This window comes from Falco biarmicus, chromosome 1, assembly GCF_023638135.1.
Source record: "Falco biarmicus isolate bFalBia1 chromosome 1, bFalBia1.pri, whole genome shotgun sequence".
NCBI classification, from domain to species: domain Eukaryota; kingdom Metazoa; phylum Chordata; class Aves; order Falconiformes; family Falconidae; genus Falco; species Falco biarmicus.
The window spans coordinates 90,101,787-90,128,102 of NC_079288.1; the positions used below are offsets into that span (position 1 = coordinate 90,101,787).

General features: G+C 40.1%; 1 protein-coding gene across 2 annotated transcripts; it reads right to left on the bottom strand.

Moving 5' to 3' along the window:
• Positions 1–5,885: 5,885 nt before the first annotated feature.
• On the bottom strand, positions 5,886–23,890 carry AADAT (aminoadipate aminotransferase). 2 transcript variants are annotated; one of them, XM_056348949.1, is made up of 14 exons: positions 23,587–23,873; positions 22,325–22,393; positions 20,540–20,708; positions 19,375–19,507; positions 18,657–18,731; positions 17,160–17,369; positions 16,582–16,647; positions 15,290–15,372; positions 13,946–14,042; positions 12,885–12,946; positions 10,335–10,399; positions 8,762–8,868; positions 7,996–8,097; positions 5,886–6,822 (listed from the first exon to the last, which is right to left on the bottom strand). In XM_056348949.1, exons 1-14 carry the CDS (start codon positions 23,648–23,650, stop codon positions 6,781–6,783), a joined length of 1,344 nt encoding a protein of 447 aa, XP_056204924.1. In that variant the 5' UTR covers positions 23,651–23,873; the 3' UTR covers positions 5,886–6,780. The 2 variants fall into 2 exon arrangements, with proteins under 2 accessions (XP_056204924.1, XP_056204932.1); XM_056348957.1 differs by lacking the exons at positions 5,886–6,822; positions 7,996–8,097 and adding an exon at positions 12,142–12,226 and having other exon boundaries at positions 8,818–8,868; positions 23,587–23,890.
• Positions 23,891–26,316: the final 2,426 nt, after the last annotated feature.

Sequence of the window (26,316 nt, forward strand, 5' to 3'; positions counted from 1 at the left end):
CCATCTAAAATGGAAATTTCATGTTTCCCTGCTTAGGATAGGTTTTGAGGGGACTATGGAGACTCTTTTGAAAGCTCATTAATTAGGAGAGCAGCTCCAGACTTCTGAAATATATCCTTTTTATCCCTTACTTTTGGCTTTAGAGAATTAGCTGAGTGCATACAAGTGACATGACTGGCAACAATGCCATGTAATGAAGGGCTCTGTAATCTGAAATTTTTTTCTGGTGTTTTTCCCATAATTTTAAGCCTTAAAAACAAGATAGGGTATCTTTCTCAGAGATAATGAAAATGTGTGGTCTTCGTTATAAAGCTGATGATGATTTCCTCTGGCTTTGAAACTCATGATTCACTAGGATTCTTGTTCACAGCAAACATCACTTGCAAACATGACTGATATCCATAGAGTTCAACCCCTAAATCATCTGTGCATGTTGCTTTCTGAAAGTCCTCTCTGGACATCTATTATGTGGGATCTAATAAGGGTTATCGCAGAATTGCTAGAAAGCAAATTAAACATGGCCATAGAAGACTGCCATTGTAATAGGCTTCATAAAACTACTATTGCTGAGTAACCTAATTAATCTTGAGAGTGAAAATAAAGAGTTCCTAAAGGTATCCAATAGAGAAGTTTAGAGTAACATGAAGTAGTCAGTTTCCTGATAAATATGACTAGTTCCTAATTTATATGACTGGCAACAAGTAACAATAACTACATAAACAGGAATAAAAAAAAAAGATAAAAAAAGGAAACATTTTATTATGATGCCAGTTAGGAAGCAGAAGCAAATAACACTTTTATTCATTTGGCATAACTGCTGTTGCTTGAAGATATAGGCAATATGTGACAGTCACCCTTCTGAGGCACATCTCCCCAGAGTCAGTGCTGGTCTCCTATAGCGATGCTGGCTGCTTTAAACGAGAGAGTGTTTGGGTCAGACTTGCCATCAGCCAGAGATTAATTATGGATGGAATCATGTATGATGTGACCTCAAACAAATGCAGAGAATAAGGTAATAGCATACTTGGTCATCAAATTAATAGCAGATAAACAAAATGGTGGCAATTGTAAGAAAATAATTGGCCTTGATTATTGAGAAAATGTTACCTGGGGGGCCTGAAGAGGGAATGATTAGAGAAGTCCGTGGAAAGATCTGAACAAAGAAGTCAAGATGAAAGAAAAATTGCACTGAGATGCAAAGGTGTGGGTTAAATGCTTGAAGTGGAAAAGGTATGAAAAAACTGGATACTGAATAACATATCTGTAAGAATGATGGCTGTTCTCCTTTGGTTTAGGTTTGTGAGAAAGTATTTCCTTTCTTAGGTATTTCTAAAGGGCTTTCTGCTGTTTCCTTTCATGTTGGTGGGATGCCTAAAATGTTTACAATTTAACTAGCTATGCCCATACTATGACAGTAACTCAGTCTTCCTTAGAGATGCAGGAACAAGCTTATTTGCTAATTAAATAACATCTTCCAAGTTCTTGGAACTGTGTTGAAAATAGTGTTTTACATAGTCCACCAAGAAAACTGGTGTTTCCATCCCTCCTCTTTATTGTTTTGAGGGGCAGAAAGTGAGAAGGTGTATTAAATTATATGTTGTTTAATTGAAAGAAGATTCCATATAAGGCAATAAAATAATCTGATCTCATCAAAAAAACTTCTTTATCCCAGAAGAACGGAAACAGAAGTAATCAATACAGATGTAACTCCAAAAACGTCTCCTGGAATAACTAGGCTAGCACTAGTGCAACTTCATAAACATAACTAGCAGTGGTATAGGGATTAGTTCACCCACCAAAATTTGGTTTAATATTGGCTTTAACTAGATGCAATTTAAATTTTAATTAAAAAACATTAAAAAAAGTAAAATGTAAAAAAAAGTTAAGAAACTCAGTGTTTCAAATTGTTCCTGCATTCTTGTGGCTACAAAATGGAGGCAAACAAGCCATGTTCATGACTGCAAAAATCAAACTTTGCCATCAGTTTCATAGCAAGAGATGTTCTACCTTCTGCTAAATTTTCATGGCTAAATAACAATAGAAAAACTAATGTTTTTCAGTTAAACTGGGTATTTCCTTAGGAGCCAAACTAGTTAGGTTTTTCCTGAAGTGTTTTTATATGCAGATGAACTGGTGATAATTCATGCTGGTGGCACAAATAATGAGATTTCTGGAGCTCCTCCATGATTCTGCTGATCTGGCATGCAATCATACGCTGAACCGTGCAGAGTACAAAAGCTGTGACATTGTCGTTTCTTTAGTGCTGTTGCCCACCACTAATTCAGGATGTGCCTGCATCATCTGCTGGTGCTTACTCCAGTACTATGGAGCCACACAGATACTTAACCGTGTCCTTAGTGGCTAAAGACTGGTAGCAATGTGCACTGAGAAGATGGAGTTTCCTTTCTGCTAACACACCTGCACACCAGGAGGGTTTTAGGACTGGTGGCTCCAGCTGGATCTGGTTAGAAATTCTAGCATACAAAAAGCAGGAGCCAAAATCCTAGGCCACGTCAATGGTTTTCAACCTCTGTTAATGCCCATTTTTTTCAAGGAAAATGTAGGAAAATATTTGTAATCTTTTGAACCTTTTAGGTTCAAAGTTCATTATTCAAATGCAGAGAAAGTTCAAAGTTCTATGTAAATCAAGGAACAGAAATACCTTCATGTTAATTTTTTCCAGATCACATCACAGCATATTCACTTGCTGTATCAACCCGGATCTGATTTAATACAAGTTAAAAATAAAAAAAATATGTAATTTGGAAGGTATTCTCTCAAATTCTGTACAGCTAGCAGGGATTCTTCTAGCAGCAGTCGGATTTGTTAACACATTTCTAGGATAGAAAAGAATCTGAAAAGAATCAGCAAGACACTTGTCCTTCTCCCATGGTGGTATCCGAACTTTGCAGGGTTACACAATAGCTTCCACAGCCATTACGAGAAAAGTGAGGTCCTGGTAGCAACGTCAGAAGAGTGAAAATTTATGTCTCTTTGTATTTGCAGAGTGCTTTTCATTCAGAATGGTTACAGTTCAAACACTGCAATTGTTCTGTTCCCATCTAAGACACAGTTTACAGTGTGTAGACAGCTCAAAACCTGTTATTAAATAATAAAGAAAACAAGACAGATTAAGACATGCACCAGTAGAGCTCTGTGGAGTTGTGTTAGATATTTTCACAGTGTATCACAAGGCGGATTGCAAAGGCAGAACTGAAAGTACTGCAGATCTGTGAGCCACAAGGTTTTAAAATACAAGGTTCAACACAGAGCAAATTACTTTTAAAGGATGAAGTTTAAAATGAAGCTTGCATTCAGAATTGAGGGGACAGCCCCCCAAAACTAAACCAAGTCTTTTCCATAAAAACTCTATAAATTCTTGGATACCATCACAGATGCTCAGGGACTGACATTCAATTAGATCAAATAATTTCCTGCATGTTCATGGTTTAACAGAAGAACTCTCATATTGTATACTTGCATACATTCTCTCTTCTAATGAATTCCCCACAAGTCTTTTCTCAATTATTCATTAATAACAGCTGTGCTGAAGGGCTCTCATTTGAAAGTAAATGAGGATATTTTCCTTCAGATCAATGACTTGTGTGAACCAAGAATTTGTAAATGTATTCTATGCAGAAGTTCAGGAATTATGTTGTTGTTATAGTTGGTATTTCCATTCTCCAGGGAAGAACTGCTTCCCCTTGCTACATCTGTAAAACTCGCAAAGCAGAAGTGGGATGCACCATGCAAGTCTAAATGTGTGAAACAACACGTGCACCCATGATATGCATAGGGTGGCTTGGGCTTTATGTGCCTTCTACAGAATTGTTTGGGTCACATACAGTGGCTGTTTGACCGGAATTTCTAGGTGGTTTTCATCTGCCAAAAGTCTGAAAATCCAGTGGAACCAAAGTGTAGGTACAAGAGAATGGGCAGGTAATTGTCCACTCAGAAAGAAGTCTGGAGACCCAGCCTGCCCGGAGCGGCCCGCAGGCCAGGCAGCTCTCTGTAGTGCTGCTGTAAGCTCTTCCACAACTGCCCACACCAAGGTATCATCAGAAGAGATACCCTGAGCCCTTTCCTTCCTCTGTATCCTCTCTTCGCCAACGGTAGGTTGTGTCACTTGCATCAGATGGCTTAAACCCAGCTACAAATTACAGGTTTTTTGCTCTTGGATGGATGAAACAGAAAGGGAAACCCAAAACTTCCATTTGCCACATCCCTTCTTTCTATGTGAACCTGTTGCCCATCCTTTGCCTTTGTCTCTAAGCGGCTTCCTCCCGGAACATTTAATCACAGCCAATGCTCTCTCCTGGGAGATCAGAGGCTGTGCTTTAAGAGGTTCAGGGAAAACAGTATCTGCATATAAGATTTCACTGCCATTGTTCAATTTGCATTGTTCAGGACATTAAGTTTAGATGCTTCACCACAGTCAGGGAAAAAACCAAACTCTCTAAATTAAATTAGCTGATAGCAAAAGCATTTAATGTGCAGCAAATGGAACTGCATTTTGCTTACATTCAACTAAGTTTAACTTTTAGATCTCTGAAAATTAAGAGGTGTATTATTCAACACATCACCAATATAAAGCTTGCTTAATAATATTTTGATTGAGTTTTTCTATTTCACATCTGTCTGAATGACAATATGACAACAGCATTTGACAGTGACAGTAGTGTTTGCCTGAGTACTAAAATAGTCTTAAATGATGTTTACATTTATTCCTCTGTAAAAATATATTATTTTAATTAAACAGACACATCATTCTGTTGTATAAAATGATTTTCTAAATTGAACCCAAGATAAATATTGCCTGATAACAAAGTCAGAGCTTTCAAGATTTCTACAAGTGGTTAAGAAACTGAACTGAAAGGTGAAAACTTGCTGTTAAGCAGCACTGCACAGAAGGCACTGCTAGTTTGGACCCCCCGTTAGCACCATCCAACAGTGTAAAAAGGGAAAAGTTTGTCTTCAAAAACAGTGCTGGTGACCTGGGAACAGCTGTGGGGCTGCAGGCTGTCCCTGTGCTATGGCACCCAGTGGGGTCCGGCTGCCCAAGCTCAGCCCGACTCCATGGCAGGGCTGACCTCATCCACTGCCCCAGCTTGCCTGCCTGCCCGCCTGTGGCAGCCCCATCCTGCTGCTGCCAGGGAGGATTGGAGGGGAACCCAGAGATGTGGCTGGGGTTGCAGATGAGGTGTGGTGGGACAACAGACACAGCCCCACATTTGCAGGAAGGCAGGAGTGATGGACAAATAGGGACCATACCAAGTACTTCAAACCGGTCTGAGAGGAAAGGCATCACATACTGACAGCAAATTGGAGAAAATTAAGTCTGAGAATCATGAGGACTTGACTAAAAGTCACAGTAATCTAGAAGAGGGGAAAGGATAGAGCTTAGATATGCTGCTCAAGAAGCTGCAAAGCACAGAGATGGCTTGGATGTGTGACTAAATTAAAAGGCTTGAGATAGAGATAAAAGGTGATCCTGGGCTGATGGCACTGAAATGATCCTGATGACAGAAGAGGTACTGGGAAAGGCACGTATCTGTGCTAGTTTGTTATGACACATGCTATTTATAACTAGAGGAAATGAAAACTATTGTTAGTACTAAGACTATGACTCTCGTGAAACTTCCAATTAAGCAAGGTTGTGCCTGACCCTTATGTGTTTTTACTCTGAAACTCTGAACACTTGCACATAAAGAAACAACCATATGCTGTTGGTGGAAAACAACAGTGTTTTTTCATCCAAAAAGTAATAAAATTTAAGTCACTAAGCAAGACGGGGAGTCTTGGAAAATCTGTACAGTTAAAACTTTCTGAAGGTTTTGTACATGTTGCCAAGTATTAAATGTTTGTGAAGATAACAACCAAAGGACTAGAGATCAAAACATTTCTTTATTTTTCATTTTGCTTGCTTTGTACATCTGGCAGTGTCAGGGTATTGTCCATTCCACTATGTCCCCTGCTCAGTTACTTACGCTCTCTGTTCAAAAACATGTCTGACTAACTAAGAGCAGAGAGAAGTTCTATTAGCACATCCACATGCCTTTGCAAACCAGAGATTTTCTAACACAGGTACAAAGTAATTATTCACAGACTGAAGTGGAAGCCAGCAATCAGAAAACCTTTTACAAATTTAAGAGAATGAGCTGCAAAACCCATGCAAATTGCAAGGGACCTTAGCCCAATTAGTTTTATTTGTAATCATAGCCTAATTGTGCTGGATCAATTTCAATTTTTTAACATCCCTACATTGCTTTTATCTGACAAAACTTTAGTACAATTAAATACTGATCTTCAAATCTTCAAAACCAGACACCATACAGAAGGACAAGGAAAGTGACATGCAAAAACAATTCCAACATAAGCTGTTGGAGGAATGTATAAATTGGGATTAATAGTGGGTAAGACCACCTCAGGTGCAACTTCCTAAGTAACTGATTTCCCTGTTTCCCAACCCACATGGAACACAAAAGCCAGAACAAAAAATCAATTCAAATCTAACAAAAACATGCCTTTGACAGGAAACGGAACATTTTGGTTTTGAGTGTTTTAGATGTTTCTGAATTGGAATAAATTTAGTAATGCAATGTCCTGTCATAAAAGTTAAGCAAACTTTTTCACTTTCATTTTTTGCCTTTTCAGCTGAAACGATCTAAGGAAACATCCATTGTATTGTGCTTGCTTTTAAAGTGTTCTGATGAAATCCAAATGTTAATAAATATTTTCTGGAGATGATTTGGATTGCTGCAAGAGCTCTATTTAGCTTTTTCACAAAGTTTCTTTTATGAGGTCAGCCAGTCTCTTGAAGGCCTGCAACGACATAGACATGGTTCACACTTAGATTCCAGCAACAGACCAAACCTGTAAAACTACTAACACTACCCTAATCATATACAAACTCAGTATTTTATACTGCAAAATTCTGATATTCTCTGTTTCCCTTTTATAACAACATGTATGGCCTTTGGACAAAGGTTCCACTTCTCTGAGAGAAAATAAAGGCAGAGTTTTCTTAAACAGAAAAATGCATAGAGTAATGCTCAAAGGTTGAATAGAGTTCAGCTGCAACTAAACAGTTTTACTTTTAATACAGTAACATAATTTAATAAAAGTTGTACTTTTAAACTAGTGATCCCTGGAAGAGTACCTCTTTTAACTTAAGAGCCTGGAGGCTCCAAAGGTGAAAGAAAAGGTTGAATCGGGAAGCATATGAAAGATAAGATTCGACTGTCAATAGTATGGTTATAAATTACAAAGAAGAAAGAAGAAATACAGAAGAAATACAGAAGAAACAGAAAAACAATTGAAATGCTTATCTGTTACAAACCTTCACAACTGAATGAAAGTACAACTACAAATACTGAGCTGTTTCAAGCACCTGAATCAAATGAGTATTAAATCTGCATAAATGAATGTCTCCTATCTTTCTTCCCACTAACTTTATAGATACAGCTGAATAACATCCAAAATGTTCCAAAAATACAAAGACTAGTTCCTGAGAAATTAAATACAACATGTATGTCAATTGTATGAAAGAAAAACAATATTCTTTCTTATAAACGATTGACAACACACACACAAAACAGATAATTCAATCGCAGGAATGGAAAATCTGGAATATAAGATACATGATGACTCCTAATGCTAAAGCAAATAGCAAAACTTACTCTGACTTCAGTAAAGCCTTTATGAATAATGTCTGGGAGGATTAAGTGTGAGACTCTACATGTAGGAGATACACAGAAAAATTTTAAGTGGTCCTAAAAATTTGGTACCTTTCAGGTCATTTGGATATGAGTAACTTGCCTAAAACCCGGCTAATACTGCTTCAACAGTACTGCTTAATCAACTAAGTACTAAAAAACCTGTACTAATGTCCAATAAAACACAGAAGAAATGAGTAAAATTAAGGGAGTATTACTATGTGAGAAACTGTCTTGATAAGAATGCAAAAAAAAAAAAAAAAAAAAAAATCTCACTTACCAGATCCATCTGGGCTGGAGAAGACAGAGAGAAGGAGGCTCTGACATAAGAACTAGGCTCTGAACTATCAATATTGAATGCTCCTCCAGGAACCAGTAACACCTAAGAAAAATCAATTAGCTACCCAGTTATTACCACTTCTACAGTTTTAAAACACTATGTTAATTAAATTTGAGAAGGCTTACTGCTGAAACACTGGTATCAGAACATGGCGTTATGCATTTCTTCTCTTCAAAATAAGAGGCCAAAAATGTGTAACCTGGATTCAGACTTTTCATCATAAAATCAAAGGGCTCTTAGGTTTTGGTTACCTAGGCTGGTGGGTTACCAGATCTGGCTTGTCATCACAATATTTAGAAGCACCAGTGAGATGGGATATAGTTTACTCAGTGCACAGTGATGGCTCTTAAAAATTGTAGAAATAAAATAACTTAATTTGTCTTATTAAAAAGATATTGCGGATAGCGTTCATTCATATAAGTACATATAATAATATTATATATATGTGTTGTATACTTGATATATTCTACTATATATTATAATGGTTTAAATTTAAGCTGATTAAATATCAACATCTGAATACAGACATAAAAATATTTTATTAATGAGTCATTGTGCAACAATGCCTTGACTTGCAGACTCAGTGATGGTGCCCAAGTTCCCCTGCTTTTTTGTGTGCTCAGATGTGCAGATAGATATGGTAAATTTATTTTATCCTTCCCTCGTTTCATTTTAACATCATAAGCCATTACACTATAGGTCATACTTCTTTCTGCAAAGCTTTTTCCATGATCAGCTGCTGTGTATCAGGAACACCCTTAATTTTGATCCACAAGAACATGCCAGCAGCAGGACAGTACCATTCTGCCAAATCTGGAGAGAGAAAGAGAAAAGAAGGGAATCAAGAAAGAAACTTTTGACCCAACTTTAACTGACACATCATAGATTTAGAGATGTTGATTTATTGCTCCAGTGAACTCAAAGGGAATGTAGGCCACAGAGCCAGGATGCCATTTGCCAAATTTAAAGTACTCCAAATCTGTGTGGGCTTACTGCATTTGTGCTGGTTTCCTCAATACTTTTTGTGAAAGTGATTGCTCTGAATTACAGAAATCCCAAACATTAACAAACTTGTATTTGTTGATTATTTCAGATCAAGTAAACAATCTAAAATAATTTTTCTGACGCAGTTTCTAACATCACTTTGACTATCAATATGATTTTAAGTGTAGCAAAGTGCAAAAGCATTTTCCTTTAAGTTTCAATGATTACAGATTTTTCCCTAAAGCAAAGGAGAGCCTAGGAGTTATGAAGAGGATGGGAAGGCCTAGAGAATTTGTCTTATATTGTGTGTGCAGACTTACTGTATACCTTTTGTTTACCTAGAATTCTTTACCTGGTTTTGGACATATTTTTGAAGAGACTATTTATTTGACTTGACATCTTCTCCAGCTCCTCCTTGATGTACTTAACCATTATATCTACAAAATAAAGGTCTGTCTTCCATAGTATTATGGCTTCTATTACTAGAAAACACGAAGACCCTGTAGTCTTTTACATGAGTACATACTCACAATACAGTTTAAGGTAGCCCAGTGCTATTACATTGTTTTGATACTTGGGGAATTGAGACAGAGAGGGCCTACCTAGGTCAACAACCCAGGGTTGTTCAGAGCCATGTAAAAAAGAAATACTTCATATCCAAAAACCTGGAATTATTAACAGCATGTATATTAATGACTGTGTGGTGCCCAAGTACTCATGTCCCATGGAAGCATCATCTAAGGCAGGTAAGCAGTTCTTAAGCAGTTATTGCTGATTCCACTTCAGACTGACTAAAAGGAGTGAGGAGTGAGTCACTAATTGTAATGGCAGAATTGTTGATCAAATTCTTTCTATGCTCCACGATTAACCGCTTTTGAAAGAGGACATTTAAAACTGATTTCTGACAAAAAAAATTATCGCTACTACTACATCAATTGTTTATATCTTCTTTTAAATTAAGGCCACTATCTCTGGCTATTTCAGATGGAGATTTTTAAAGACAGATTTTACACATAAAAAGTATAAGAACATAGTGGAGTGAAATATATGCTCTTTGTAAACTGTTTTATACAGTAACGTGGTGAGCTTTTTTCTCATCACCATCTTCTTGTCCCACCAGAAAAGCATGAAAACAGCAGCGCTAGATAATTTGTCCCAAGCTTAATATTTAATGTCATTGATTTGCTTATAATGCTTATATGTCACTTCAGTCAAGAGCTGAACTTTACTGATTATCAAAGAAGATAAACAGCTAGAAAAAAATTTAAGTAATTAGCTGTGTTGCACTCACTGACCTTTTAACCACTTCTCAGCAGCAATGAGCATTGCATCCCGCTGGGCCCTGTAGAACTCCACCACTCTGAAAGTAAATTATCAATTCAAAGTCATGATCTCATAGCACTTTAGAGTCCATTTGTTTCCAAAGGCAGAAACAAAGCTTTTCTACCTGAACAACCTAAGTGCACATTTAATGGAAACGTTAAGTATATCCTAGATGGGCACAACTGAGTATACTGCGTGTATAAAATGTTGTACATGTATCAGAGAAGTCCTGAATGCTTCAGCTTTGTCTCTAACAAAGCACTGATCAACCAGACAGAGGAAGTGCTTGTGTGGCTGCTTCTTAAGCTTTACATATGTCATAGAAACTTTATATATTATATCTATGCTGTCTATTCTATCAGTGGATACAAGTCCTGTTAGTAGTATTTACTGCACAAAGCAGAAGAAAATTAAGGACTTGCACATATGCAAAAGCACAGACTTAATCTTTGTGCATTTGAGTTGAATTTGTGTAATAGTAACACATGGAAATGCTATTTCACAAGGTAAAAAGCAAATCATATGATGAACCTGGAATGACTATTTGCCAGCTTCCCCTTTTCTAAACTTTTGAACCCATCTGCTCCACACCTGAACTAAAACATCCCAATAACTCAACCTCTTACTAGGGAAAATGACCCTAACCCAAGTTTCAACATAGACAAATCTTGTGCAGTGGCTTTTGTTAACATGAGAAGTGCTGTGCAATGGGAAACACCACAGAAATGCTTGATAGAAAGTTCGTAAATCAAATGCAAATGTGTTCCCATCTCTGTAGAGAAAAACATATTAAGTACTTTTACTACTAATTTTATCATTTTTAAAAAATATTCTCTAAACCAATAGCTTTGCTTTCTGAATTTATTTTATTATACCTGATAAGACAAACACCACCGCAGGCTTATATAGTTTTGAGACTCAGCCTGCATCAATTGTTACATTCTGCATGAAATAGTAAATCTCACTTACACAGTTTTTACCATTCACAAATTCTGTTGTGAGTTTTTTGCCTTTCTGTTATTATTTTACTTTCATGTTGGAATGGCATTGTAAAGCGTTAGACAGACAAGACTTCCACCAAAATGTAGCTGCTCCAAACAACAAACTAGCTCCAACTCAAAAGCATGACCTAACACAGGGGTCCTCAAACTTTTTAAACCAGGGGCTGGCACACAGATGAAGTGGCAGGCAGTCATCTGCGGCTGCTTGGTTCCTCCCCCCCAACCCCCAGCAGGGGGGGGTGGGGTGGATTGAGCACCCTGGGGGCCTTATCTGGCCCACGGGCCATAGTTTGAGGACCCCTGACCTAACGAGTTGACTTTGTCCAAATGAAATCCCCTGGAAGATATTCCAATCAGCTGTTGGGCCTCATCAATAAATCACCTGACAACTGAGTCTAGAAGGTTATAAAGGGCTGTGGCTACACTATGGCACCCTGCAGCACTATTTTCATTAGCTTGAGAGGAAGAACGGCCTGTTGCCTTGAACAAGGATGTCTTTTGGCCTACAAGAAAAGAAGTGGTGTATTTTGTATATATCTTTTGAACTGCTGAAAGTTGAGCAGAAGCAGGGTCCAAGTTTCACTGCAAAGACTATCTTTATGTTCCTAATTCTTAAAACAAGGCAAAACTAGGGCTGGTGTGTCTGCTTTGGTTTGGTTTTTTTTTTTTGTTTTGGATTTTTTTAAAATGCTAGTTTACAGAAGGGACAACAGGCAGGTGCTCGGGGACGAGAGGCTGTTACAGTGAAACGTAAAAACTTTGTCCATGCTTTGCTCACATTCCTCTTATAGGCCTCTGCAGAGTGTAGCACACTCCCACTGAAGTAGCAAGCTTGGAGTTCTAATGGCATCCGAGTATGGCATCTGAAATGAAGCATGGACAGTCAAGAGAAACTATGCTCCTCCAGCATAATAAACTAAAAACAAATGTGTGTTAGTCAGTACCTAAGAAATGCCTTGCTCAATTAGACCTTAGCCCAGTGTTCTGTCTTCGAGTGGTGATAAAGGTAATGCTTAGCGAGTGTAGGTGAACCTCACTGCTCTCTGTAGAACATTCTATCGGCACCCAAAATCATTAGATTAAGGGTGCTAGAGGGTGAATGCCTGCTCAGTTAGTGAGGCAAGAACTGCCTTTATAGAAGCTATGCTGCCTTTTTCTTAATAAATTATGTGCCTAGCAATCTTAGCCTTTGCTATACAGCCTACTGCTTTAGCAGGGATGAAAACTTTATTCTCTGACTTGGAGCTCCTAGTACCCTCTTGTGTTCCCTTCAGATGGGAGCTGCATAATGGCTGCGCCAGCAGACTGGCGGACTGTTGTGGTAGGTTACATGCCCTGACCTGCATGTCTGCAACTTCACTCTGAGCTCCTTCAGGACTCTTGTGTGAATAATGTCAGTCTTGGTGACCTGGCTTATGTTTGCCCTAATACTTCTGACCTCCTTACTGCGAAGAATGTTTTATGTAGGTCACAAGAAGCAGAATGATAGATGATGGGATTCAGCATATGACATGACCCTACCTGTCTATATGCTCCAAGAAACCCTTTTCTCCCCATTGCTGAAGCAGCTGAGATATCATAATCTAAAGAAATAAGACACATCATCAATACCATATTTTAAACAGAACCGTTTGCAATCACCAAAAGATACATAGCCTGATGCAATAATCAAAATTCCACACAGGCAAGAAATTGCACATGGGGTCTCTTGGAGCCCTTTATAAACAGAGGTCGTAACAGCAACAGGCCATTGTAGTCCATGTTACTGCTGCCTTCAAGGATCATGGCAGTGTTTGGAAGTTGAGTTGCAGAGAGGGAAAAAATGGATGGAAAGCTAAATATGGTAATCAGGGAGAAAAAGGAAGGCAATGTATATTGCTTTACCTTCCCGCCCATGTCAGCCTGTCTAATACTGCCTCTATGATGAACTAATGGAGCTGGAAGATGGCAGCCATATTTAGGTGTGCTCAGTGTCTCCTTTCCTTATTACTAACCATAAAGGGGCTGTAGTTGGCAGTCTGCTTTGCAATGTCTTTGTGGGCTGACAGTATTGTTCTAATTGCTAAGCAGAATGAACACCGGAAAAAATCTAAGTGCTTCTTCCAATGTACACTTTACATTGAGGTTTTTCGAGTGAACCTATCAGCAGGAGATAAGAAGCACTTTAAACCTTGATTCTTGAGATCTGAGGGTTAAGGGCATAATAGCTGTGCTTTCCATGCACTGAGACACCCTATAGCAGGGGTCCTTAAACTTTTTAAACAGGGGGCCAGCGTGCAGATGCAGTGGCAGGCAGTCATCTGCGGCTGCTTGGTTTCCCCCTCCAACCCCCGGCGGGGGGGGGGCCGGATTGAGGACCCTGGAGGGCCGTATCTGGCCTGCGGGCCGTAGTTTGAGGACCCCTGCCCTATAGCTTTGGTTGTAATTTCCATGGTGGTCTCTCTTCCTTCAGCAGAATTGAGAATGTATGTGCTTATTATAAACAAAATTGCAAAAGTGCTAAGCTGTTCGCTTGTGGTTTCTTACAACTTGGAATATGTTATATTTCCCAAATACATTTCAGTTGGCAGTTTGATACTTGCCTGTGTGAAAGTGCTGGTGTGCATTGTTGAAACCTGAATGTGCAGAATGACTCTGTCGATAAGAGGCTTGGGACCTGTCAGAAAACCTATTCTTAACCTAGAGGGGGCAGAAAAAAAAGTTACGACAGAAATGCAATATGATATACTTTGTGTGAGTTACGGTTTAACTTCTAAGTGGGAAAATGTGTAAGCATTCCATTGATACTGTAAGGGTCTTTATGCATTTAAGTTCATCTGTATCTTAATACTGCCCTAAGCCCCAGGCTTATGCAACTTATGAGCTCAGTATCAAAGTAATGAAATAAAAACATTTAAGGGTTTTTAATGCTTATAGTAGCTTCTTAGTTCTGAGACTTGAGGACATATCCCACATTTGTAAGCTTTCCTCTGCAACCATAAAGATTACATGAATCAAAGGGAAGGAAAGATAGGTTTGCACATAATGAAATATCATGAATGCTTAGGCTTTATGAAAACAGATGGAAAGTGGCAAACAGCTTTATTCTTTCACTCCCTTTCAGTACTGCAGGCTAACTGGAATTTAGACTGATATATTAGTTTCTTATTCATGCTTCAATTCTTACAACCCATCTTTTTTTCTTTGAAGAAAAACAGAACCAATAAGCTCATATGTATCTTTGACAAAGATAAAATTGCATCATCCCTTTTTGCAGTATCACTTCTAAAAGTGCAATCACACTTAGCATCATGTTGTCTCCTCACTTTCTCAGGGATGGGGTTATAATCCACTAGCTGCCAGTGCAGAATTCACATTACTTTCTTGTATCTATTAGGATAATAAAGAAAAGCAAGTTAAAAATCAAAAGTGTTGACTTGTGTGAAATGGAAAAAAGCCAGCTTAGGTTTTTGGACAGGTGGAAACAACCTGAAAGAACTGTGAGGCTAGAAGAAGAGAGATCAGTATAACCCTATAAATAGTTTGAGAATGATGCCATCCTCTCTCTTCTATATTACAAGTTCAGGGAGCCTGCAGGAATGGTAAGGAGATAGGAGAAATAGAAAAAGAAGAGAAAAGCTCCTAGGAGTTCCTGGAACAGAGCTGGAATCCAGCATCTGTCCTTCTGCCTAGATGGTGTCTGCAAGAGTGGGTGGCCTGGGGACAGTGACGTAACTATTGGTATCGGAAGAGAAACAGAATCTGGAGTTAAATGACTGCCAAGAAATAACATCAAAAGTGAGTGGACTGAGAAAAGCTGTAGATCCAAAAGTACATTCCAGAATTAGATGAAAAAACACTATGACATGTCTGATCATTTTGCATGAAGTATTAGTCTTGTGCCTTAAATGAACAGGCAATGCTGAGCAGTCTGAAGCTGGCCTTACCCAGATGAGAGAATTTTAGAGAAAGAGTCAGTCCTGATAACTCGGCCATCCACATCCATTGAGAGGAAAGTTGGAGCCCATGGCTTGGAAGAAAAATAAAAAAATAAAATTCAAGGTGCAAGTAAGGATTATGATGGAATTATTTTCTTTACTATGAAGACATAATTAATTTCTTAAAGAAATATTTCAGTAGTAAATATCTTACGGATGTGCATTCCAAGGAAAAAAATGCAGTAACTTGCTGACAAGTGATTGTTTCGGCTAGCTGTCTAAGATGCGATTACAGTATTCTATGAAAGTCATCAAGAAACTGGCCTTGTTATTTTTTGATGCTTAGCCCACTGTTCAGCATACAAGTGCTCAGTTCAAGTTTTGGTATTATGCCATAAGCAGGAGAAAGAAATAACCACTTCTCTGCCAAGATATCTTTTTATGGAGTAAGCAGATACTATAATTTCTAAGATGGGTCCCTGTAGCTTCTAGCTTTACCTTAAAAAGGGAAATCAGATGATATGACCAAATTTTGATCTGAGTTCAGCATAGTTTTTTCCTTATCAAGAATTCTACTTTTATACCTTTTCCCCTACGCTCTCTAACAAAGCCATACAATGCTGTTCAATGAGCAAGGGAAGTTTTATTGCCTCCTCCCATAGAAACATATTTTAAAATAAAAATACTGAACTTTAGCTTCTACCAATGTTTTACTGCTTTCTAAGACCAGCTTTTATTCCTGAAGTTAGGTACTTCGGCAGACTGAGCAACTGTAGATCCATGCATAAAGACAGATCAACACTCCATAGTTACCTGTTTAGGGAAAATTTACATGAAGGAGGGAAGCTGCCTACTCAGTGCTACTTTCTGTGGTATCTGGGAGAACTCTCTCAGGTTCTTCAAAAGACTAAGGGGTAAAAATGGGATGTAGTAGATTGGGAGTAGGCAGCCTTCCACTGAATGTAAGACTGGGCTGAAAGGAACATTAAGAGGCTGCTATTTTCAAGTGCTGATTCAGCGGCGTACTTGTTTTGCTCTGGAGGCGAAGTTTGACATTCTCTGACTACTGAAGGAAATTCTGTCCTGTGTAAGGCTTGAGGAATTTGAAACAGTGATTAACAGAGCTGATGCAATAAAATGCCACAAAGGGGACAGCAACTAAAAGTAGCCTAGACTGTGAAGCCTGTAACTACCTTGGTGGGACGTGAAGAAGGAGCATACAGCAAGATCCATGGCTCAAACCTTAGTTCTCTCCTGGACCAGAAAAGATGTTACTAAGGAGTATGGAAGAAAAAAATTACCTTTTCAAACTGAAGAAAGTAGTAAGGATCATCTTCTATTATGAGGAAATCATATTTTCTTGCAAGCTAAAGAAATGAACAGAAAGTAAAGATTTGTTAAAATGTGAGGACACTGAATCCATTTCTTCCTATACCCTGGGCCTATTACCAGGATCATAATATTATTCTATGGATTGTTCATTCACTGTATACAAGGCCCTATCAAGAGAATCTTTCAAATGCCCAATTTGGACATCAAGCAATTATAAGAGTAAGCCTGGTACCTGCTGTACAAGGACACATGTACATAACTGAAGGTCTGTTCCATGTAGTGTGAAAACTTGCAGTAAGTCCAGTTAGAAGACCACGGCAAAGGCAGCAGGCGGCAACGGGCTACTATTGCAAAAACAATTTATCTAATGCATAGTCCACCTCTGAAGAGTTGTCATGGAACAGGTTATGCTAGAAACAAGTTCTAGGAGGAATATCTACTGGACCAATAATGGGCCAAAATACCGTATGTGGGGTATCCTCGACTGAATTGAGATTGACATTTATCTGTTTCTGCCTACAAGATTCACAAGGCCCCAGCTACATACCTGATAAATCTCCTTCTTGCGCTCTGTGGTCAGAGAGTTTCCAGTTGGGTTGCACCCATTCGGAACAGTGTACAGGAATTTGGGGAGGTGGTGGCTACGTTTTTTTATGTCTTCTGGACTCCAAGTAGATAAAATTTCTTTTAGAGCTTTTGGAATAATGCCATGCTGGTCACTAGGAACGTTAATTATGTTACAACCCAAGGGTCTCAGCTGTTGATAGGAGGAACAAAACTGTCATAATCCAGTCATTCAAAGGTCTTCCTTTTATCATCAGCATCGTAAAATTTCATTGCAAAGTCTTTCTGACTTAGTAGCTACGTCAAACTCCATTTGCTCATGATTCAAAAGAAAGTCTGTCTGAATTTGCTGTGAGGCTTGTCAAATTTACCACATCACTCCTTATTTGCCCTTTTAAGACAACTGAGAAGAAATGGGTACCTCCTATGTTCAACTGTTGCTCTTCTCTAGGAAATCAGACATGGTTTTGCAAGCAGAAAGGGATTTTGTAAATTTGAACTGTGTTCTTTCAGGACTCCTCATGGTCTCACCACAGGTAGTAAGTTCAGAGCACCTTCATTTCCTACTGACAATTTACACTCTACTTCAGTGGAAATGCCAGAACTATAAGATACTCCTCACTGACAAAGGGCAAAGTATCTGTTCGCAATAGATACATTCTGCAATATAAAGGAGAATGAAATGATGCTACTGCAGTGACCTGTTGACAGCAGTATGAAAAAATACAGGCAAAATACCAACAAAAAAGCATGCTGTCTCCTCTGGAATTTCAATCTGTACCATGTAATGCTCTGCATTTTTAAGTAAAAATGCAAGATGCTGCATTGTCAAAATATATTCCTAACAACATATATTTCATTAGAAAAGATGCATTCAAACTTAGCACAGCAAACAGTAATAAAATGTGTTTTGATGCAAGGCGAGAGTAGACAAATGTTGTGGCATATTATCTGTTCCAACCCTTCTTACAGGTAGGCATTCTGAGCTGACATTTAATTACACACTGGTTATGTTACTTTTCAGAAGTAAACTTTTGTGTAGTTCTTACTAATTCACATTTTTGCACTCATATGTTTCAAGCATATTCCAGTTTTATACTGTTTATGTCATGGGCTGCTTATTATACCATAGCTACATTTCAGGTGAATGTGCTGACATCTCAAAATACCCAGTTGTCACACATTTGCTTCAACCTGACCAGGTTGTGATGGCTTGCTTTCCAATCCCAAATGTGACCTCAGCCCTTGAATGAACTAGGATTTTGGAAGAGTAACTTCACTCCTGGGAATAGCTTTTATAGAACTTTTAGTAGAAAAACTTCTATGAATTAATATTCATGAACTTGACAGGACTAATGGTAAAAACTTGATTCTAAGATATGTTTTTACAGTAAATACAGACAGTGTATATAAGCATGCAGATAAGATACTAAATTACTGTTTCAAATGTATCAGTGTTTTGTAGCTAAAGAATACTTACAGCTGCTAGTGTCCCAGAGTATGTAGGTGCATCCAATAGGATGTTGTCCCCAGGATTAATGAGCATTTCAAACACCTGTAAAAGAAGAGTATCTTAGATTGTGACATTCTTGTACACATGCTTCATACTTCTGATTTCCTCATATGATTAAAAATCTTGGTATTAGTAATTGCCTAACCATTTAACATGCCATCTGTGAGAAAAGCAATGAACAAATGAGAACATGCTGCTTTTGAGGCAAATGAAGCTGGGTAATCAGCTAGAGGATACCAATTTGAAATGGAAAGGCAGTGCTTTACTATAAAACAGAAACAGTGCTTCAGTTACAGAAAGGATCAACTACACAGCAGTGAGAGAGGATTGGAAAGGGGAATTATTTACGGAAGGCTAATATAATTAGAATTGAGTTATGGTAAAGCAAATAATATACCTATGTACTTATTATTGTACTAAAGTAACATTAAATGATACCTTACAGCATGTTTTCTGACAGGCTCTTTAGTTTACCTGAAGTCATGCAGTCCTGACAGATGAGACTGCCACGCCAGTTTTATTTCAGCTCTATTACCTTGCATTCATAATACTGTGAGACATATATTTAACAAAGTGCCCTGCATATAGTTATATAGTAGCACTTCATCCTGTGTGTAACTGAACTGATGGAGGAATAAACATCGCTGAAAGAAATGCATTTAATGTATGAAGCTTTTGGTCTTACTTTACACAAGCCTTCCTGGCTGCCTGTTGTGATGCACACTTCCATTTGTCCTTGCTCAGGACTGTAGTTGGCTGTAGGGGGATTATGTAGATGCCTCTGGAAATCCTTTAGCCAAGCCAGCAGCTCTGGAATCCTGAAACGTGAATAAAATAAGGTGTATCTAACATCTATAGGCCAAAGCTAGGCTGTTCCTCTAAATCATTGCTTAATCTAGCACAGGGTCCTCAGTCTGATTTCAGTGTCACATAGATACACATAGATGCTGATTTTATACCTGCCCTACCAAATGAAGAAACATTTATCTTATTTTTCTATGGAAGAGCAGAAATGAATATCTGTTGGTCCATACACTAAACTATCATACTGAAATCTGGGTGGAAGTGATTTGCTAAGGATGGAATAGGGGTGGAGGCTGAACAATGTCTACTCCTAGAAGTGATCTTTTCATACTCAAATGTGGCAATGTGACAAAGCTTGCAATACTGCTAGTAATAGGCTACAGATACTCAGGATTTCTGAAACTCTTTTCAAAAAATGTCTTAAGATCTTGTAGAATGTCCACAAATGGCTAAGTTAATTGAAATATTAAGAGAAGTCTTAACTTCACTGATTAATGCCCTGCATGCCTTTCTGTGTACCTAAATATTTTTGCAAACCTGTCACAAGCCTGACTCAGTGCTGTCTGCTGGGGAGCTCACATTAGAGCTAAAGTAACTTAATGGCATGCAATTTTTGTACTAAAAATGACATTACTATAAATATCTTCATTCAACTACCACAAGTAGTACATACTGACTTTAATATAGGGTACCAAATAGTCCGGAATATGGAAACTATGTATTGCAGTGTAGTAGCTTACTGTAAAACACAAAATGATTCCTCCTGGTGATCTGGGAGTCTGAATTCTCAAATACTAACAGCCAGGAAATGCTCTGGCTTGAGAATTACTAGTGTTAGGGTTTTTTTTTTAATTACACATCTGCTCACAACTTTCCACTTAAACCAAAATGTAAATAGTCAGGCAAATTGAAAGATGTTAAACCTGGTTCTGTAAAACAGGTTTTACAAACATGTTTTAAAAACACAGGTGAATTAATGCAATAGTAAAGGATTTTATAATCCTTTGATTTTGGTATCTTGAAGTGCAAGCAGCTGTGACTGATACCCGGCTGAGGCTGAGTACTGCAGAGCCCGCTTCATCAGATCTTCCCCAATCTCAACAGCCGTTCCATGTCTGATGGCAACAGTAGCCCTCTTAAAGGGAAAAACACTAGGGTTTGGTGCCCCTCCAGCCAGAGAGATGAGAGATGGAGGAGACTTCTGCATCAATTCAGCTAGAGTAAAGGGAGAAGACCTTGGTTACAATTTGATTATTTGCAACATTGATCATATAGTCAGCATTTAAGTCCAGAGAAGTTTGTTCCATTTTTCACTTTAACTGTCTTGAATTCAAAATGATCATTAATTCTTTTTAAATTCACCTTTCTACTTGGATTACATTGGGGGAAGGGGGGGAAGACATGGGTAAGACAGACCAAACAAAAAAAAAAATCTGTTTAAAAACCCCTATTTATAATTTATTTTAAATCTGGATTGTTCTACTATTACTAAAACTTCTTCTGTAACTGATGTCTTTAAGCTTCAAGAATTTAAAACCTTAACGATCTTCTGTTTAGAGTGACTTGGAATGATTGCCTTTGTCTTTTGTTTAGTCTCACTTTAGCTGAAGTGGCAGTAGTGCAGCTACACTGATAATTACATGTATGATTATAGCTTTTCCATAAGGGAGTGGGAACATTTCTGGCAGCCCAGCTTTAGCAACAGAGGCACCGTGTAAATAATTCAGTAAGAAGAAAATGTTAGCAACTCTTGCTTTAAAGACCCAGTTTCACAATCATTCAAGCCCAGTCTATGCAGCCCAGATTGGACCTCAGTCCAGCAAGGGCACTTGACTGCATTAAATCTAAAAGTTTACATTATGGCATTCATGCCGGCTTGGTAGTTTTGCATCAGATATGAGAAGAAAGATGACATCAGATTTGGTTTAAAGCCTCCAGTTACTGAGTTTATTCTCAACTACTTACTAGCAAACTTGAATAGGGGGAGTTAATTCTTATCAGTTTATCGATATGGGTCATGTCTGTGACTTTTGGTCTGGTAAAGAGATTTACTTTGTCATCAAAACTGCAGCCTCCATGTGTCTTTCTGCACAAGCTCTGCTACTTCTCTGTTACGATGTGTATCAGTGTATCACTTGAAAATGTAAGAGACTGACTATAGTGAATTACTTGACTTAGCTGTACCTGTATGAAGCATTTTAAGCAGAACAGCAAATGCCAACCGCTTACCAAGAGAGGAAATCGACCCCTGAAGGCTTAACTAGTGATGTATGTCTCATGCTCTGATTCTGTCAGGTCCCTGTAGGTTTCAACTGAGTAAACAAGTAGTAGGTAGTTAACCTTTTCTATCTGTCACACAGAAGACTATGTAACATGGTAGCCTAATGATAGCGTAATATAGAAAGGGAAAATGTAGTAACACTGAGGGGGTGCTGAGGAATTTATGGACTTTAACAGGATACAGGAAAGCTAGGTGGAAAGAAACATGGTGCTGGGACTGAATTTCAAGTCATTAGCAGTTGCTTGTTCCTGGACAACCGGCATAAATTCAGTAGCAAACTGTGCCAAAAGCCCTGCCTCAGAGGCAGTAGCAAAGATTTTTCAGAAGCATGTTGAAGTGACAATACTATTTCTTTTATCTGGATGGGTTTCTGAAGTGGTTCAAGGCTATACACTTTATTCTTCTTTACACCTGCTTGACATCTCAACTTGCCAAAAGTGAAAGCTGTTAACTGGCCTTGCTTGTCAGCTTGCAGCACAGTTTTCTTTCAAGCCCAGAACACAGAATGACACCCTTCCAGAAAACCTGGCAAGAATGGGCATATACTCACTGAGAAGTCTTATTGGAGACGCTTTTCTTGCTGCACTCACAGTGGTTATGAACCGAGAGTAATTCATATCTATGGACAAAAAGTAATTAGCTGGACATGAAGCTAGAAAAGTGAACAGGAATGCCAGTGCTTTTTTGTATCTCCCACAAGTAATGCTTCCAATTCATCATCTCCATAGACATACTCTATCATAAATTAAATGTCAACTTACGTTAAAATCAGTGCTGGAAATTATTTTCCATTTTGAATTAATTGGAAAGTTTTCAAATTCATATGGGTGCTGTCACAGCCTCCCAGTGACACTTGGTGCGGAGAGATGAGGCCAAATGCTGTTATTTTGATAAACACAAATAGCAGTGCAGCTTTGATCTGGGGAATTTGTTGGTGTGCTGGTGAAGAGGCAAAGGCCCCTTTCCCTCACCTTTACTGCCACCTGTGGAGTTCTAAAGGCAGATTACAAATCTGAAGAGCTGTCAGATCTTAAACAGCCATCAGTTTATTTTAGTAATATTTTTTTTTTTAGTAAGAATCCAGCTTTATTTAGCTGCATTAAGTATTCCGTTTGAAGTATGGTAACGACTGCAAGCCATCATTATGAGTTGCAACACTTGTCAGGTTAAGAGGAGGTTTGGTTTTTGTTGTGGTATGGTGTGTTTGGGTTTTTTTTTTAAGGATAATTAAGGACATCTTTCAGAATGCTTCAGATGAGTGTTTCCCCCCGCTTCTTCCCGGTGCCCACAGGTTCACTGGGCAGTGACCTGCGCTCCCGCAGGCACCAGGCGGCCCGTCCCCACCGTGACGCTGCCCCCCCCGAAGAAGGGGGTCGCGGGAGGGGGGTGAAGGGCAGAGACCCCGGCGTTTTGACCGCCGCTTCCGAGCGCGCCTCTACTGCAGTCACGGAAAACAATCCTCTAGCAACCGCAGCAACGCGCATGTGCCGGCAGTTATTAAAAATCATCTGGCAAGCGAGGCTGCTTTAAATGAAAATAAAAACACAAAGCCCCACCCCGTTCTTGCTAAAAATACCGTTCCTCGCTGCCCTCGCCCCCAGCGCGCTCCCCCCGCGGAGCCACGCCGGAGCGTTCCAGGGGGGCCTGCGGCAGCGCGGCGCCCCCTCCCCCGGGCGGCTCCCAGGCCGCCCTGGCGCTGCCCCCTGCTCCCGGAGGGGACTCGGCGTCCCCAGCGGCGCGACCCGCCCGCCCCCGCGCTCCCCCGCGGCGCAGGGCCCGGCGGCGGCCCTCGGCACGGCGGCGCGCACCTACCGGCAGGACGGCGCGGAGCCGGCGGCGGCCGGGGAGGGCAGCGGCTGCCCGCGCTGCTGGGCATGTGCAGGCCCGCCCGCGCAGACGGGCGCCGGGGCGGCCCCCGGGCGGGGCGGCGAGCGGCCCCCGGGGCGGCTCCCTCGGCCGGCGGCTGGGCGGCGGGCCGCGGCAGGGCCTGCTCGGCGCGGCGGGCTGCCTGCGGAGCGCGGTCGGTAGCGGCGGGCGGCGCCCGCTGAGCCGGTTTGGGCGCCCACTCTGGGTAGATCCGTGCAAAAGGCGTAAACCGCACGGCTCCGCCGTCCGTCCCTGCTGCGTGGTGGCCCCAAGGCGGGCTGCGGCTCCGGGTGCGCTGGGCCTGCCGCCGGCCTGGGGCGCCGCGGGGGGAAGCGGAGGAGAACGTGGGACCTCTCGTCACTTTCCATCTGGAAGGGCGGGTGTGTGGATGTGGGGTGTTCGGTCAATATGCCAGTTTTTAAGTAAAGTGTTTAAAAATCGCTAGAAAGAAGGGAGCACGGAGGAGCAGAGCTAAGCCTGGTGTTGCAGACCTCGCTAGGGCAGCCGTGGCTGTGAAGGAGTGACCGCGGGCATTGTTTTCCTTACGCTCGAAGCTTTGTAAAGCGGCGTAAAGCCAGCTTGCGTCCTGCTGCTTCGTGGGGCTGGCACCTCTGGAGCTGCATGGGATGAAGGAACTTACTTCTGTTAAAGCATAACAAAAATGTTCCCGTTCTTCAACCAAATTATGCTCTTAAGCCACTTTATCATTTCTTCACTAAACCTGCTGCTGATAAAAGGAAGCAGGATTTGGATTAGAATTTGAAGTGGGATGTCTGAAAGTAAATGTTTTTCACAGACGCAGGATCAATGAAAGGAAAAGCAGAATCAGCTGTGTTGTGACATGTCCCCTCCTCTCTGGGTGTCACATGTTGCTGTATGTGCAATATCCTTAACTGCAGCTGCTGCTGCTGCTTGGAAAAAAAACCCAGAGACCCAGTGTCATTTTCTGGTCATGGCTTGGGACTTCTGCACTTCAGGGCTGCCGCAGACCTTCCTCCGGAGTGCAAAATGGAAGAGAGGGGTCTAGGTATTACACAGTCTAAAAAACCAGTGCAGGGATAGTCAAAATCAGGCATGCTTTGCAGCATGTTAGCTTCCTAGTTAGCTTGGGGGCAGGAGAGTAAAAGTGCTGGAAGGGGAGAGCACTGAGTGTTTCTAGGCTTTAAACCAGTAAATAACCAGGATTTAAGGCGCCCAGTGCTTAAAGCGCTTTTTAACTGGCACCTTCCAACACCTGCTTGAGGCAAAGCTGAGGTATGAGATCAAAATGGCTCTAGCAAAAAAGAGGAGCTGCTGTAACAAGTTAACTTTTTTCCTCTTTAATTTGGGTGACTTTGTGCAGTGTCCAGATCTGCTGAAAGGCTGCATGATTGGATGGAGTGGATTGAAATAGAAATGGATTTCCTTCCTAGTTTGTAATGTATGTGAGGAAGGATGGTTTGCTTAGTTGGTATGTGAACATTATTACACTGAAAAATCAATTTTTGTTACCAACTTTCATGGCCTGAAGAATTTAAAATTTAGGTAATTGCCTTCTAATGGTGTGATGTACAGATAAGAATAAGAGATGGGTATATAAATAGGAAATAACCGAGAGAATGACAACCTGTAAGAAAACCACCGAGTGTATTGACTGTGTCCCCAAGCAGCCACAAATGGAGAGATACCAAACTTCTGTGGGGAGCTGGCTGTGAAAAAACCAGCTGAATCTGAGCTGCTTTTTGTGTAATCCTGTTTCATTTCCACACTGTCAATGTCACAGTTTGTGGCACCAACTGAAGCCCAGAGAAGTCAAAAGAAAGATTTCTATTGATTTCTGTGGGCTTTGTCTGGTCTCTTAGCCAATTACAGTATCATCCTAATGAAACAAATTAAATAAATAAATAAATTAGTGTACAGTTTATATTCCTTAGCAACCACAAGTTGAGTGCTCTGTTTTTCTGCTGTTTAAGAATAGTTATTTCCTCGCTGTCTTTGTGTGTTATGGGCACACTTAGAACAATGCTATTTGGTGTTAGTCTTAGCTAATTTGTGAAGCACTGGTAAGGACCACGTGTAGTTGTTTCTTATGGGAAATATCTTCTGTTGTCTGAAAATGTATTCTGCCTCTCTCCAAAATCTCTATGCGCTGAGGCTAAGCTAGGTCCAGTTATGTGTTTCAAAAACCATGAGCAAACAGAACAAAAAACCCTAAAGCAATTTGACTTAAAAGAACAAGGAAATTAGGCAACTAATGTTCCTGCACTATTTCCTTCTGCCCTAAGGACTTCAGAAATTCCAAAAGAGTATTCATTTTAAGAGGACCAAGAGGAAAGCAAAGAATTGAGACAGTAAACACCAAAATTCAGCTGAGATGCTGGTTTTGTGACTGTTTCCAATTTTACCGTTAAGTGTAAATAACCCTAAGAAGCTGCAATGTAGCCTGGGATACTATAATTTTAGTAGTTTTTAGAGCATGTTTGCTCTGTCAGATTTGTTGAGTGCCCTCTTTGGAGTGATAATTTCACATGTATGACAGACAAGTATGACAGTGTCTACAGAGGACCTAGTTAGGAGCAAAACTACAAGAAGACTTAAAACCGAAGTGGTTGTGGTCCCAGCGATGTAGGAGTTGCCCTGGAAAAGCCTGGTTTGTGAGCGCGCAGCGGCCCTCCTTGACCATGAGATGGCGCATAT